Source organism: Anas acuta, chromosome 6 (assembly GCF_963932015.1).
Source record: "Anas acuta chromosome 6, bAnaAcu1.1, whole genome shotgun sequence".
Lineage (NCBI taxonomy): Eukaryota > Metazoa > Chordata > Aves > Anseriformes > Anatidae > Anas > Anas acuta.
The window spans coordinates 4231750-4247319 of record NC_088984.1 but is presented as its reverse complement, the minus strand read 5'-3'; the positions used below and the strand labels follow the sequence as shown (position 1 = coordinate 4247319).

The window sequence follows — 15570 nt, the reverse complement described above, 5'->3', positions numbered from 1 at the left end:
GATCATCTGGGAGAGCTTCTGGAGTTTTAATGTGCTGGAAGTCAAATCCTCTGCAAAGGCGATTTGCCCTGTCGGTGTGGTGTACTTATTGCTTCACCTGAAAACAGTTGCTCTCGGAAAATCTGACCTACTGATCGACCCAGCATCTCTGCAATAAACAGACTATAATCTGTGGATGAAGTGAACTCTAATCAGGCCACATGCAGATTAAACGAACTGCGAGGAATAAAAACTAGATTAAAATGTTCGTGCCCAATACCGGAAGATTATCGGGACATTTTACCTCTTTAAATCCTAATTTATGTAGGAGTCAAGCTGAAGTTTATATGTTTTTAGCGATTATATGGCATAGTAGATTTTCGTCAGTTCAGAGAAGATTCAGAGATCAGGTAAGTATTTGTGTCAGCAGTTGGAAAAATATTGCTTCATTGTTAATACAGTCACACATGTTTTCTATTTATGTAACACTGAAAGGGTGTTTTTAAAACGTAGGTGGAGGGTTAACATCAGCTGTCCAGCGTGACCACGTATCTTTACACTTAATCACTTGCATTAAAGTAATTAAGATAATTTAAATAACATTAGATATTGTCATCAGTGGATTGCTTTATATGAAAAGAGTGTTGCCAGAATTATGCTTATCGTTGCAGCAGCACTGGTTTATTTTTCTTGGGCAAAAAAGAGGAGTCATTAACATTAATAGTTAAATGTCTGGTTGGCATTACTGAACATACATTCAAATGAATTATTTTGAATAATCAGATGCTAGTGATGTGTCTTTTTCCTGTACGCCTATGTTCAGTGTCAGTTTGTGTTTAGGAAATTATTGTATGCTTGACAGAAGTCACAGAAACGGTATCGAGGCAAATTCATAAATCTTTTGAAGGTACAGTATTTTGATTTGTTCACCACTTACCACCTGTGAGGCCAGGCAACATGTAAAGGTCTCTGCTGATAGTCCATTCCACTCCAGATATTACAGAGGTTAAAAGTCAGATGTTGCTTATCTTCTTCTTGACAAGGATTTGTACTTTCTGATGCTTCAGACTTGTTCAATCTCTCTGGTGCTGTTAATGGGGAATGCAGTCCCTCATGCTGTGTGGTACAAAGTCCAGGCTGTGCTTCACAAAGTCCAGACTCATGACACACGTTGCTGTTTTTCATTAAACCTCCCAAAGCTCTGCTCTTCTGCTGGCCAGGCAGGCCTGCAAATTGATAAGCATCTCCATTGCTTTTAACACCAATTAAGTTTTCCAAATGGGCAAGCTTATGTTCTGGCATGAACCTGTTAGCAAAAAGAAGAGAAAAATCTATATATAGTGTTCAGGCTGGATTTCAGTTTTACCCGGCAATTTTTAATTAATTAATATTAAGTGAAAAGACAAAACAATGGTTGGCATTTTACATCTCTCCAAGCAACAACTCCACTCAGTAACCGACATGTTTCATGTGCATGTTAGTGAATGTGGTACCTGTGAAATATTCACTGGCTGGGAATCCGAAGGTCTCCACTGAACCACAGCGTTGCTAACAGCATGTGCATTAGCAGGGAGAACAAAACTACCTCCTTACTAAAATAAAATGAAGCAATCTCTGGGAAGTAAAATGGCAATGCTGTTTCCTAAGCCAGTGAAGTCCTGGCATTTTTGCACATGCTGCAGAAAACCCTTCCAGTGACAGGACTCATCTGCACACTGCTATATTCAGGCCACTGAACTAATTTTTGTAATATATAAACGGTAACGTTTCATGCAGATCCAGTTTCATTATTTGATTTAAAGTAGGAATGGATGAATGACAGTCCTGGCTCAGGAAACACTCAACTGAAGCTCCTCTACTCGAACAAGACTCTTCTGAGTAAACATAAAGAGGACTACATGCACTGCCACCATGGGATCCACACTCTAAATGTCTGCACCTCAAGCTAATTTACCCAAATATTATTTACTTACATGCCTTTCAGTGTGATTATGGTTCTTCCAGATAAGTAGAGACATTTAAATTTTGCATTTCCTTGTAATTTCCAAATGTTTACACACTATAGCCTGTTTATTGAACTGTTTACTAAAGCGAACACTTGCTCTACTTTATCAACCTCCTCCACAGTTCTTCAGAGTTTTGCTCCATCCCAGGAAGAGCTCGTTTCTGGGCTGTGAACAAGCTGCTTCCACTGCTCTGTCAAAACAAATATCCTTAAATGCTGGAATTACCCATCCTACCCTGCACCGGAGCACCTTTACACACAAGCAGACCCTTTTCCTTTGAAATTACTACCAAAATACAAACACACACATACACTATACGAACTTTACCACAGTTGTACTTGACTAATTACTTCGAGGACTTTTATTTGAGACCCTTAAATCCCCTTTCCTAAATCAGAAAGCTGCATAACTATTCCATGCAATGTGCACTCCTTGATTCAGGTTGCTGTCCTTTGGCGTATTATTTCTGTGTTTATCTACACTAAGCTGCATTTTCAAGTCACTGACCAAATCACCTATGAGATCCACCTTTCTCTCACTGCTCACCATTACTCAGTGGAGCTGCTCTGTAGATGCAATCAGAAAGCTCAGTCATATTAAGTCATTTCACCCAAATCCACTACGTATGTTACAAACAAGACAAGATCCCAAATGAGCCTGAGTTGAATTATTCCCATCTCAGCGAATTAGCCACCCTCAGACTCCCAAACTTTCATTACTTTTGAAAAAAAAAAAAAAAAAGTCTTTTGCATTCAAAACAGGCTATTGTTCCTCATAACATTTAAGGTAGCATTTTATTAAATGTCTTTCATAAATTGTAACCTGCATGAAACCTATAACCCTTTTGGAAGAGATAACGAGCACAAAGAGATGAATTCAGTGCGGCTGCCTGTATTCCCCTGTATCTGGCTACTCAGTATGTGGATGCTCTTAAAAGTGAAGCCAGCACTGGAGATGTCACCTCCACTTGGGAACCGAAGCTCATGGCATGGATCCCTCTGACCACCACCGAGCGCAGACCAGGCTTGTGCTCTGAACTAAGTTTTGTAGGGCTGATACAAGTTAGGTGACAGCAGATGAAGCAGAAATGGGTGTAGGAATTTGCCCTAAACCACCAAGCTAAGCGCAGAGTACCGGTTTACCACACCAAATTTAACTAACAGATTTTGAAAAATCATTGCTGTAAGAGGAATTACTCAAAGCATTAAAGGTTGGATTGCCTAGGTATGCTCTATCTCTGCCTGTGTTTAACCTCCCAGCCAATCATCCCCTCCATGCACCACTCCTGTATCTGAACAGGTTTTTTCCTCAGTTTTCAGTCCTCATAAATCTGATCTGTCATGGCAGAGTTTCTAATAATATTAGATAAAACTTCACCGATTTCTCTCTGGAATACACTATTTAATATCCTTTATTTAAGACATGTGTGTGCAATCAATTCTGTTGTATTTACTTGTATTACACACACAGTATTTATCATCTTGACAATTTTTAAAAGTTTTAGAACACCATTTCACTTAACAGTTTAAAAAAAAATAAGATTTATTTGATGGTTAACTTTGGAACAAGTTATCTGCATTAACTTCCATTGTTTTGGCATAAAGTAGTTCTGTATATTTTACTAACAACAGCGGAGACATGATAAAGGATGTAGGCAGAGAGCCATAAACTGCTCTTGCTGCAAGCCACAGTGTTCGTGTACAAGCATTAATTTTTTGGACTTTGATTGGAAGACGTCTCTGCGTTCAGCCACTTGGATTTTACTAAATACAACAATGTATAAAATGTTGTACCTGAATATAACAATTTTAACTGCAGAAAGACCACTGTAAATCATACGTAGTATAAACTTGTCCACATGATTGGAATAATATAATGGATACCGTAGTCCCTAACCACTAGCTAATGTTCTTTATGACACTTAAATAAATGACCTGAAAATAAAATAGTAACAACATGAAGTCTCCTAAACCTGTTCATGTGCCTTTCCCAAAAGCATGCTAGAGAAAGACAATGTATAGTTAACACATTTTTTGTGTTTACATTTTCTCCAGAGCATTTTTGCTCCAGCTATTCTCCTTTTCCTCTTCCAAATTTACATTAATTCTTCTTTTCCGTTACCTTCCAGCCAGAATAATCTCTCCGTCCAGTACCTGCCCGGATCTCATCAAGAGCGTGCAGGATTTCTGCATCACCACCCAGCTGGCAATCTCAAAGTCTTCTATAATTTGGGGAAAAAAGGTGTTCCAGTGGTTTTTTTTTGGAGCCAGTATCTGCTCCCACAGAGATGATCGCAGTTTCTGAAATCTCTGTCCAAATTTCAGAAAATGCAGCGAGGCAGAGCTGGTGTGGGAGGCTGCTGGGTGTGGAGCAGATGTAGGCTTCAGAAGAAAGTTAGCGAGGTACAGCAGCAGAGAGGTAGCATTTAGCTATCAGGAAAGATGCCCCATTTTGCTCAACCCTAGTTACAACACATCCTAATCGTGGAAGAAAAATGCCATACGGTTCTGTTTTCAATATGGGAGATGAATTTTACTTTCATTGTTAACCTTAGGTTGTGAAATCTCTTACATATGGAACTTTCCAAAAAAAATGCACCAAAGCATACAAATATTAACACTTTGAACAGACTCTGCAAGGTACTTTCCTTTACATTTAAGCAATGTGGAAAATGTTTTACTTTTATGAATTATTCATACATTGAAACCCCAACAGTTCAGAACAAACAGTGGAAGACTTAAATTTCTAATTTTAGTATCGTGACTTTTATTTATTCAGATTCCTCAGAATTTCTGATACATTCAACAGACAATTTTAAAACTTCACGAAGACTGTAAAAAGAGCAAGCCTTGAAAACTTTCACTTTTTGCATACTGGATATAGAAGTTTAGCTTAAAAGATGGCTCACAAATGAACTTGCTGAAGTTCATAGATAATAAAAATTCCATACACTAAAAGTCAGAGCTTCAATCTAAATATTTGACATTTTGAACAGCAGATTTTTTTCAGCTCTCCAATCCATAGGCACTAATTTTCTTTTCGTTTATCCCATGAAACCTTACTCTGAGGAAACCTGTCCTTTCACTCAGAGCAGACATGCATTCTCCTTAGCTCTTTTTTAGCACGTTGACATGTTACATTGTGCGTGTTTATTCGCGGCACTTTATCTGCCCTAATGAAAAATTACTTATAGGAATTGGTTTATTTTTATGGCACTGAGCTCCATTTTATTAAAAACAACAACAACAAGAATGGAAAGGCAATGAAGTCACCGAGAGATGAACAGAAACCACATTAGAAGCCTAACTGGAGCGCTGGTTTAGGTTGGATGGACAAGTTTAGGGTGTTGAATGCTGGTTTCAATATTTACTCTCAATAAGCAGGAACTGTTTGTAAGAATGGATATAAGCTAAAAAAAGAATTTTAATTCTCCAAAATTGGCAATTCTGTAACTTCATTCACATACGTAAGCGAAGTTAAAGATAGTTCTGGAAGTGCTGTGGAGGTTTTTCTTTTAATTATATGGTGATTAAATGGTTTTAAAATAATAGAAGTAGACAAGTGGAGACAAGCACTTCTACAATTCTTGTGGTCTTCCAGAACATAAGAAAAACTGCTCTCCAAAAGCCAAATGAAAGAGGGTTGCCTGCAATCCCAAATAGCCCCAATCAGATATGTTACAAACCTTCCCCAGGCCTTGGAGCTGCAAATCCATTTTGGAGCTGCCGTGCTTTCTTTGTCACTGCTGCACAGTCACAGCATAACTTACAATTTAACAAACTCACTGTCTGAGAATTTCCTTTGTCTTTCTTTAAACATGATAACAAATGTCTCTCTGGTAACCGTAATATTTTTAGTTGAATTTATGTGGCCTCAAACACCAGAGAGGTTCATGCAGAGCTTATAGGAGGCTACTACCTGGAATCCATTTGGCTTGTAATTTGTAAATTGTAATTTGTAATTTGTAAAAAATGCGATGGACACTCGCATTTTGTCAATCACCAGTAAATCACTCAGTAAAACTCATTCATTGAGATTTACCTACTTCTGAGAAGACCGCAACCATTTTGAGGAATTGGCCTTGAAGATCCTTCTGGGTCCCTTCCGAGTCAGGATATTCAATGCTTTTATGAAATGACAAAACTGGGACATCAGTCTTTAGGGATTTTTTTTCTTTTCTTCTTTTTTTTTTTTTTCCTCTCTCTCTTCTCTAGGTACTGTCACATTTTGCTCTGCAGTAAGAAAGAGTTGTTGAGTGTGGGGTCAGGTATCCCAGAGCTGTGTTACAGTTCAAAGCTAAAAGCTTGAAAGGAGATTCCCAATTTTTAGGGAATTTTATATTAAGGTTTGCTGAAGTTGCCACATACTTTCTGGGATCTAATTTCACTTTCTGATCTTCAGCAATGCTTGTAATTCTTCATTCAGAAGAGGAAGGAGATTACTTGTCAGCAGTAATCTCTAACACAGATAATGCCATATAAATATTAGGGGCTTATAAGCATGGACAAGGATTAGGAGTAAAGAGAGAGAACAGAAAGAAAACGGAACAGAGCCAAGATTAAGCACTGGGAAGGGCAAGGCAAAAGAAAATACAAGGTCTGTGGCTGAGCTTGTCTTCCTGCAGCTGAACATGTATTTTCCTGGGTGGAATAAGTAGGGTTTATGTGGAGTGCCAGCAGCACCTCCCTGTTTGTGAGGTTCAAGGTACAGAAGTATGGAAATATCTGCGATGTGATCATTTCCCCGTCGTTATCTTCTCTCAACTGCCTTCTCCACGACACAAGAAATACCGAACAGACCCAGGGAACCACTTCCAGCCTCCTCCTCACAGCCCATCCAGTTCCAGCAGGTTGCTCAGGGCTGCACCCAGTCAAGGTTTTGACTGTCATCAAGGCCAAAGATGAAGATTTCACGTTCAGACATTAACAACATGGGAGAGAGCTAAAGCTGCCAGCAACAGAACATCTTCTTTGAAGCCTATGCTTCCAAATGGTTTCTGAGCAAAATAGCTCAGTACCTAGTACTCATGTTTGACACTGCTGGGAATTTCCCCTTTTGCTTAGTATCTAAATTCAACATTCAACCATGTCTTAATTGCTTTAGGTCAGCAAAACCAAATCAGACGTTGATCACTCTGCACTTTAATGTTGGAAGAGGGACTCTGCACCCACTGAAGTCACAGGCAAAACTCTCTTTGAGTTCAAGACAGACAAATTTGGCCCTAAACTTCTGAATTCGCATCTTCAGTTCCCCGAAATCCTTTAAAACTAAACATGAGAACCTGTGCAGAGCTGTGATTGCTAAGCACACCGTTCTTGAAAAATTAAGTGGTGATAATTTAAAAACTCCTCAGGAAGATGGCAATGGACTACAATACACATTTTATAACACAGATAAAAATAATATGCATTTTTTGCACAAGATACAAAAGTGCTACTTGATTGTTTTGTTTGTTTGTTTTAAGTAATTTCCTTTATAAGCAAGCATTATGACCGTGTAGATCTGTTACATCACCACTGCAAGGTGACAGATACACTTTTGGAGCCCTGAGTCACCTCAGTAACAAAACTTTCGAAGTGACAGAAATTTAGTACTTCTGGACTTAAGTTCTGCTTCTGTAAAAGTTCAAAAGAAGGAATTACACTATGGAAAAAAAAGTTAAGCTTCTGAGAATTGCAAGGTTTTTAAGGTTCTTTAGGATCCTAAAGGATTGGTCATGTTTATTACTGCTTGCTTAAATAGGAAAAAGAAAACAGCTCAGCTCCTGAGCGCTTATTTAGAAAATGCAAATTTCACGTATAGCTCCAAACAATGCATGTCTTCCTGCTAAACAGAACTCAAAATGGAAATGGGTGTTTGAAAACTGATATCACACCTTAAATCATCTAGTCTTTTCTTTCTTTTTTTTTTTTTTATTTTTTTATTTTTAATTTAAAATAATACCAGGATCCCGTAGCATATAATTTCCTGTTTTGTGGCAATCCTTCTAATCAGGACATATAGAATGGATGTCCCCTTTAACCAGGCTGCTTTGCAACATACGCAATGCAGAAGGGAGTGCTATCATAACACTTCAATAGTTAAGTGACTTTATGAGAAAAATACTTCCAAATGTTTCCTAAAACCTTCCAAACCGCACCAAAGAACATTATCGTAATATTATGTTTCCCTATGGCCTCCAATATTTAAGCTTGCTATTCTCGAAATGATACTTGGATGAAAAATATGAGTTTATGTAATGTATAAATTGTTCCTAAAAGAAAAGTTGCCTTTAAAATTACTCTGTATAGATGTCAGATATTTTGCATTTTCAATAGCCATTCCGTATTAATTGAACAAATGGTATTCCGGTGCTTTGGGCTGCACACGGATAGTCTGTATCTTAAAACTGAGCAGTCACTTTGTGATCCTATTCATAGCAAATACTGAAAACAATAACTGTCCTAACTGATTACATATCAAGTTACGCTTAATAGATATCCATATTTCTTGCACAGTATACATAATCCATATAAACTGTATACCATATATCAATAACATATTCCAGTGAATCCAGCATCAAAGAGTTCGTTTATAGTAGGTTTTCATTTGACTCAGGGTTGTAATGTTCTGTGCAAGCATAAGCTAACCATTTCAGTGATTTTGCCAGCAAGCTGCTTTTTGGCAGATTATTGGCAGTACATATTGGCAACAAACTAGTGCAACTAAGCCCTTCTTATAACTTACAGGTAAATAATGATTTTAATAAATTTATGTAAAATGTTCCACTTGCTCACATCTGGTTTTGATAGTTCACTCAACTGTGCAAATGCAAACTTCTGTGCGTTTCTCAGGAAAACACATATTTCACCTTAATTATTTAACACTTTCTCGGATACCCTAAGAAATAAATAGGCAATGAAACCTACTTTCACTGGAAGGCTTAACTGAAGTAAACTTTATCTTAGAAGCTAACAAAATTAATTAAAAATAATTTTATGCACGCAAAAACCTAAAACATTTTGTTATGAATACATTCGCTCACATCATAAGAAAAACACAGGGCTATTGTACAGCTATCTCAGCCACGGGGCATTAAAATCATAAGGTCCAGTCACTTGCCTGCAGTCCATGCGGTAAAACAAAGCCTCCGTTTGAAAATGTGTGACCGTATTAGGTATATTTGCACTTTTTTTGCACTAGAACTAAAGTTTAAATGCATATGCATTCGTGTCTCAGCTAGGTAGTGTGGATTGTAGGAAGCCCCGATTTTTAATCCCTATTTTGCTAGTGTCTCATTGTTCAAATACCAAAAGTCTCTCTCCATCTCTAGACCAAGAACGGCAGCAGCTTGCTGCTTTACAAAGGTTCTCTGTCTTGTGAAAATAAAGTTTTTGCCAGAAAGCTCTACAAATGTTGTTACTACCAGCAGCAGCGTCATTAAAGGAAGAAATACAAGCCTTGGACTCTTTCTCTGGTGTAAGTAGGGACGCTGCTGATGCCAAGTTAAGACAGGTGAGGTTCTGCCCTTGCCGACCCAGGGAGCAGAAAGCCCTGCTATCATCAGGGCTCCACAGGAGCCCGTTCTGCCAAATTCCTGGAAAATGCATACGGCCCATCACTGAGCTCAGTGACATTACCTGAGTGAGGACAATGGGAACGACAGTGCCTATCCTGTAAGGAGGCAACAGCTTGTGAACAACAGCTTGAGCTAACACTGCCCTGCAGCAGGATGTGGCCATCCTGGAGGTTACTGCATTAAATGTGAACAAACAAACCAACCAAAACAACACGAAACAAAATGTTGGAGAGGTAGAGAGCTCAACCCCAACTGTTCAACCCAATGCTTGGCTTCCACATCTCTGAAAATTGTTCGCATAGAACACGGAAACACCCCAAAGGATCATGGAGAGGAGTTCTCTCACAATGCCAGTTTGAAGTTTCTACTGCAGTAGGTCTACATGTATAGTGACAGAAAGGCCAGCAAACGAGAACATAAAGGCAAATGGCAAAATCAAAAGAAGAGCACTTAATTAAGCCAAAGAGAATTTTCTTCAGTTCTCTGCTCCTCCAATGTCCAAGCCATCACCTCGGATGCTGGTTCCTCTACTCCATGCTTTGTTTGTTGATAACCAACGCCTCTTGCTCCTCATGCCCTTCCACCCCGAGTGCCTGGCAGCTCCACATCCCGTCTGTGGGACATGTCACCGTAATTAAGGGGAGCAACGTACTTTGGACGGTTTTACATAGCGAACATACACATCTGTTCTGCTTGTGGATACGTTTCAAAGTTTTATTTAGTAATTATTTTAAATAGGGCCTGATGATTAAGCATTAGGTTTTATTTGCGCCCGATGCAGCTTAGAATTTGCTTGCAGTTTTTTAACATTTATTCATTTATGGGAGTCAGCAGTTTAGGATTTTGTAAGGCTTGGCAACACGGTTAAAGCCCAGTGAATTCTTGCTGAGATCTATTGGACGAGCTGGTAAAACTCTGTTGCTATAGTGGACTTGCTTTTAATTTGATCTGTTTCAAGGATTCGGTATCCTTCCAGCACATTATAAACCTGAGGGCATATATTTGTATTGTTTAAAGGCAGGAAATTCTGTGAACTGAAATGAGAACATATCCCTTTTGCCTTTATGGACTTTTGTTATTTTCTCTTCCTTTTGGGGCTTTGGAAACAAAACCAGTGAAAGCTGAAATTTTGAACAATAGCAAATTACTTTCAAGGAAAAAAAAAAGTAAAATACTAAGTATACTTTTACAGCTTTACTCATACACTTTGTATATATGTAAATCGGATGTAGTCAGGCATCAGAAAATACTATTTGGAGCAGGCCCTTAGACTGCAATAGGCTCATACTGTTTTTGTCATAAAATACCATGGACTTTGCTGTTTTACTTTATTATTATTCCTTTACTACCTTGTATTAACTTGTACCCCACTGACTTCATGACAGAGCAGATTTGTTTCATGGGAACCACAGAAGTAGGGCAATCACATTTTTACTGTGAGCAGAAAAAAAACTAATAATCTCTGTAACTCTTCCACTTTGCATCCTTGTCCAAAGAGTCCCGTGCCCTCCTGCAGTTGATGCAGGAGGTAGGTCTGGAAGCACAGCACGCCAGGACTATTTACACCATGTGGACATCTGAAACCAGAACTGCTGAGATGAACGGAGAGTCATGTTCCACTGAAATTACGAGTTGGACAGAGGCGGCCTCTCAGACAATTACAGCAGCAAACTTTGTCCCAGTGGTTCTGTACTAATTAGCAGCGGGACTGGAGGCAGAGCAGCTGCATTAGCACGGATACCTGATCTCCGCAGGATGTATTATTCCCAGTGGGGCACTGCACGAAAACGTCCGCACTGCTTTTAGTACTCAGACTAGCTTGGTTAGAGTAGAGTAAGCATCCTTGTACACACAATAAATTGTACTGTACTGTATTTTAAGAACACAGCTGAATTTTCTAGCACTGAACAAGCTACCACGCATCAGCCAAAACCAGGGTTATGGCTCTCAGGAATATTCCTACCTGGTGGCAGCGTTCGGAGACCCAGCCAAGGCTGCAGCAAGCTTCCTGCAGGAAGGCTCACGTGTGACATCCTCAACTGCAGCAATTTCAGCAAGAGCCTGAACACTTACCCAGCACTTACCCAGCGGTGTTCCTTGCATACAGCGTGCAACGAGCTGACTGTTTCTATCTAATAAGCTTAATAGCTAAATATAAATTACAGTGGGATATAAGGCTTGAGAGAGACATTCGACACCCAAGATATTGCTTGGCCGCTGGATCTCTGCTAGCTAGTGTTTCTTCAGACTCGCTAATCCCTCTTCCTGGACAGCAGCAATTATGACATTGGTGAACTGCAGGACTTCGGTTTATTTGCTTTCATTTGGCACAGAGCTTCGTGCCCATCTCATCTACGCTTGGAGGTTACAACAACTGAAGCCGGGATCACCACGAGACACCATCAATCACCACAATAAACACAACTCAGCTGTTTCTTTGCACTCAAAGCCTATGGCAGAGAAAAATCTTAATAAGAGATTTAAAAGAACATGAAGAAGCTGCTTCACTTGAAACAAGTGCTTGCAATAATGACTCCTAAAGAAATGCTACTAACAACCCCGGGGAATAAATAGCTAAAAGGTATTCACGTTCATCTGTGGATTATATGCCCTGTAGATCTATCTCTACATAATAGCAAAGGGGATCTTTACCTACCTGTTATAACACTTCTACAGTTCCTTGCAGAGATGGACAGTGATCCCCACCCCAGACACCCAGGGTACAGCCTTCCTGCTGGAAAAAGGGGTTCTGAAGCCTAGCACCCATCATAACCTCACTTACCCCAACTATTATTTATTCTTGGGGTCACTTAGCCATACTGTCTCTCAGTGCAGACTAATTTAACATTTTTGCCTAAGTGGTCAAAGAACCCATAGTATTAGATTTTGAACTGCAGCAGCACACAAATGTTTACATCCCATATCTAGCATACACATGCATGGCTCACGGTAAGCTACTCCGTACAGGTTCTTGGATCTTCTGCAAATGCAATTAAAGATTCTCAGGACAAAAATTACAGCTTAACTCAGGAGCTACACAAAACATGTCTGACACTCCATTTAGTAAAAGTCATGCTAAATTAGAAGGCCCAGCTAAAAAAGCAGATGCTCCGCTTGCTAAGTTGTAGTTGCAGACAGAATTTTTTCTGCTAACATCAAAAGAACAAGGTGTTCATATAAATGGCATTTTATTTTGATCCTATTATTCTATATGAGCTAGAGGAGAGATCAAAGGAAAAAGTACCCAGGTTTCACTATTAACACTTAACATAGCTCCAGTCAGAAAATCCTTTCCAGATTGCTAGCGCAATTTAAAGCACAGCACATTTTTGTTGTTCTGTTGGGTAATATACCTGAAGGCACTGTTTTGATTCCCTGACCACCTTTTTCATTGTGGAAAATTGCTTCTGATATATGTATTTTCAATTATTTTCCTTTTTTTTTTTTTTTTTTTTTTTTTTTATGATAGCAATCCCCAGGCTCCCCAGGCCTGGGGACTACAAGGTTTTGGGTCCTACCCTCTGTCACAGGGAGGCAGGCTGCCCCGAAGTACCGACACCACATTAGCAAGGGTGTACGATGGCCAGGAAATTCAATCCCATCAACGTCAAACGCTGAAGTCTGGTGCAGCCCCTGCCAATGGCAGTTCCACTGGAAGCAGAGCATACCAGCTTCAACTGAGTATGTAAACAAACCTAATGGCCCTTTAAAAAATGTAAAAGTTCCTCCTGATAGCTGGCAAGAATAAATGCACTTTAGTATTTTGTATTGCTTGTGATGACATTATCCAGGAGTAGTGCTATTCGTTAATAGTTGTTGCCTCTGTTAGAGCCCAATGACGCTGCATAAAGGACAAATAATTATATTTTGTGTTTCTTATGAAGCCGGAGTACACTACCAAATTTTAACATTCATGCTTTCTATGAATATAAGTTTCTCATTGATGATTCAGTAACTTATGGTGAAAGTTTAGGAACATCACTTCCAGTGAATTCCTTTGGCCTACGGTGACTGCCGAAATTTGCTAATAAGCAGGTACGGTTTTTTGGACTACCTTTGGAAAAATCAGCAATCCAGCATTCATAAAAAAAAAAGAAGGGCATATGTCCTTCTTCCCTGCCTCTCCTCCCCCTTCCTAGTCGCTATTAAAACATTCATGTTACAAAGTCGTTCCAAAGTTTATTGTAAATGCCAAAAAGTGGGCACTGATCCCACACGAGCTGGCTCGGTTATGGCCCACCATCTTGAACATATTCATTTTATCCAACTCAGTGCCAGGAGCTCTCTCTCTCTCTTTTTTTTTTTTTTTTTTTTGACTTTTCCCTAATAACAGTAGATTGTGCATGCACGAGGAGATAGCAAGCCGTGATTCTGGGAACTCGCACAGCGAACGCTAAACACATGCAGGTGAGCGGTGGCCTAGACTGAACATTACAATTACGGGTTAAACGAGACAAAATGTTTCATGCACAGTCAGAATATGTTCATATTACACATAGCAGCCAGCTGGCTATAAATCCAAGAAGTAAGCTGGAAATCTTTAGAGTTTAAATGGATGAATACAGATATAAGTGGAAGAACAGCGGTTTGTCGCCATATGAATGGCTTTTGACTGCAAAGAGTGGATCGCTTTTACAATGGTTTTCCAAAAGAGTAACCGTGTTGAGAAGAAATTAAGAGTAAGTGTGATGACTGAAATGTTCCACAGATTTATGTTTTCTGTTCTGTTTTGAGACACTGAAGCCCTAGTCTGTGGCTCTGAACAATTATACTACGGTTTTAAATACAGGTGCTCTTAGTGAACTTTATACAATAAAGTTATTTAATAATACCTCTGAAGCTGATGAGCCATAAACAGGATTACTCCATTAATTTATTTCAGATTAAAATTAGTAAGAGCTGAGCTGAAAGAAGCTATGAACCGTTTTTCTTGCCCTATTCCCACCTCTAAGTGATGTATGCTGCAGTCTTCTCTAGATCTATGGATCACTGAACCCATGGCCAGCACTCCAATCTGTGCACAAACCCACCAGACCACCTCAATGATGCTAAACCAGCACCTTCCTGCCAACCCCAAAGGATGCAAGAAGCATTTCTGAGGTGTTTTTCTACAAACACAAAATATCCTTTGAATTTTTCACAAATGGGAGAACCTGAATGACTTTCTCACACTTTTCAGGCTTTTACCAAGATAAATGTTTGTTCTTTCTCCATCCAAAGTAGATGTAACTCCTTCTTGAACCCAACAGCAGAGTTCATTTATTTTATATATATATGTAACATAAAGACATTAAAAATATATTTACTGGTGTTTAAAAGTAGCTATAAGCTCATGGTTTTGGTGTACTCACAGTTGATAGAACCAGATGGAAACTGTAGGAAGACTGATAACAAGTTTGCTCCCCAAAACTTTTCTCCTGTGTCTCTGAACTGACTGAATGGGAACCGAGAGGGAAAGAACAAAGATTTGCTGTTCTTTACAGTCACGCAACGAAAGTGTAGGTTAAATACAGGAAGTATTTGCAGATTTCAGATATTTTGGAGACCTTTGTTGCTTTTTCCTTGCATTGAGATCTAATCTCAGCCCCAGCAAAGAGCTGGGCTTTCATGTTCTGCAGTCCTCCACTAATTGAAAACCCAACCCACTTTGACACATGCCAAAGCAGACCCAAGATGCAGATTTTAACTTTGTTTTTTTTTGTAGGCATCCATGCTAATGTATTAAGAAAAAAACGTTTCACCAAGAAAAGAGGCTTAAAATGATACTGTTGAATAAATTAATTTAAATATATTCCAGTTTGTGTGTTCACAACAAAACATGCCTGCAGACCAGAAAGATACAGCTATAACTAAGAAGTTTGGACAGACAACATTTCTGTCCCCTTGTGTTCAACATCAAATATGTCGCAATCATGATCTTTAAGCCCCATGTATAAAATACAGCGAGACCTTCTTTTTAAAAGAGAATCTGATACCAAGTATACTTCCAACTCACTGAAGTTATCATCAATAACCACTGGAATATTT

General features: G+C 39.1%; 1 protein-coding gene across 36 annotated transcripts in view; it reads right to left on the bottom strand.

Annotated features, from left to right (window-relative positions):
* GTDC1 (glycosyltransferase like domain containing 1) overlaps window positions 1-15570 on the bottom strand; it is a 182132-nt gene that overhangs the window by 39528 nt on the left and 127034 nt on the right. For all 36 annotated transcript variants that reach the window (XM_068687046.1, XM_068687055.1, XM_068687068.1 and 33 more), the window contains one exon: window positions 917-1285. In XM_068687046.1, the coding sequence (XP_068543147.1) occupies window positions 917-1285 (369 nt within the window). The remainder of the gene's footprint in view (window positions 1-916; window positions 1286-15570) is intronic.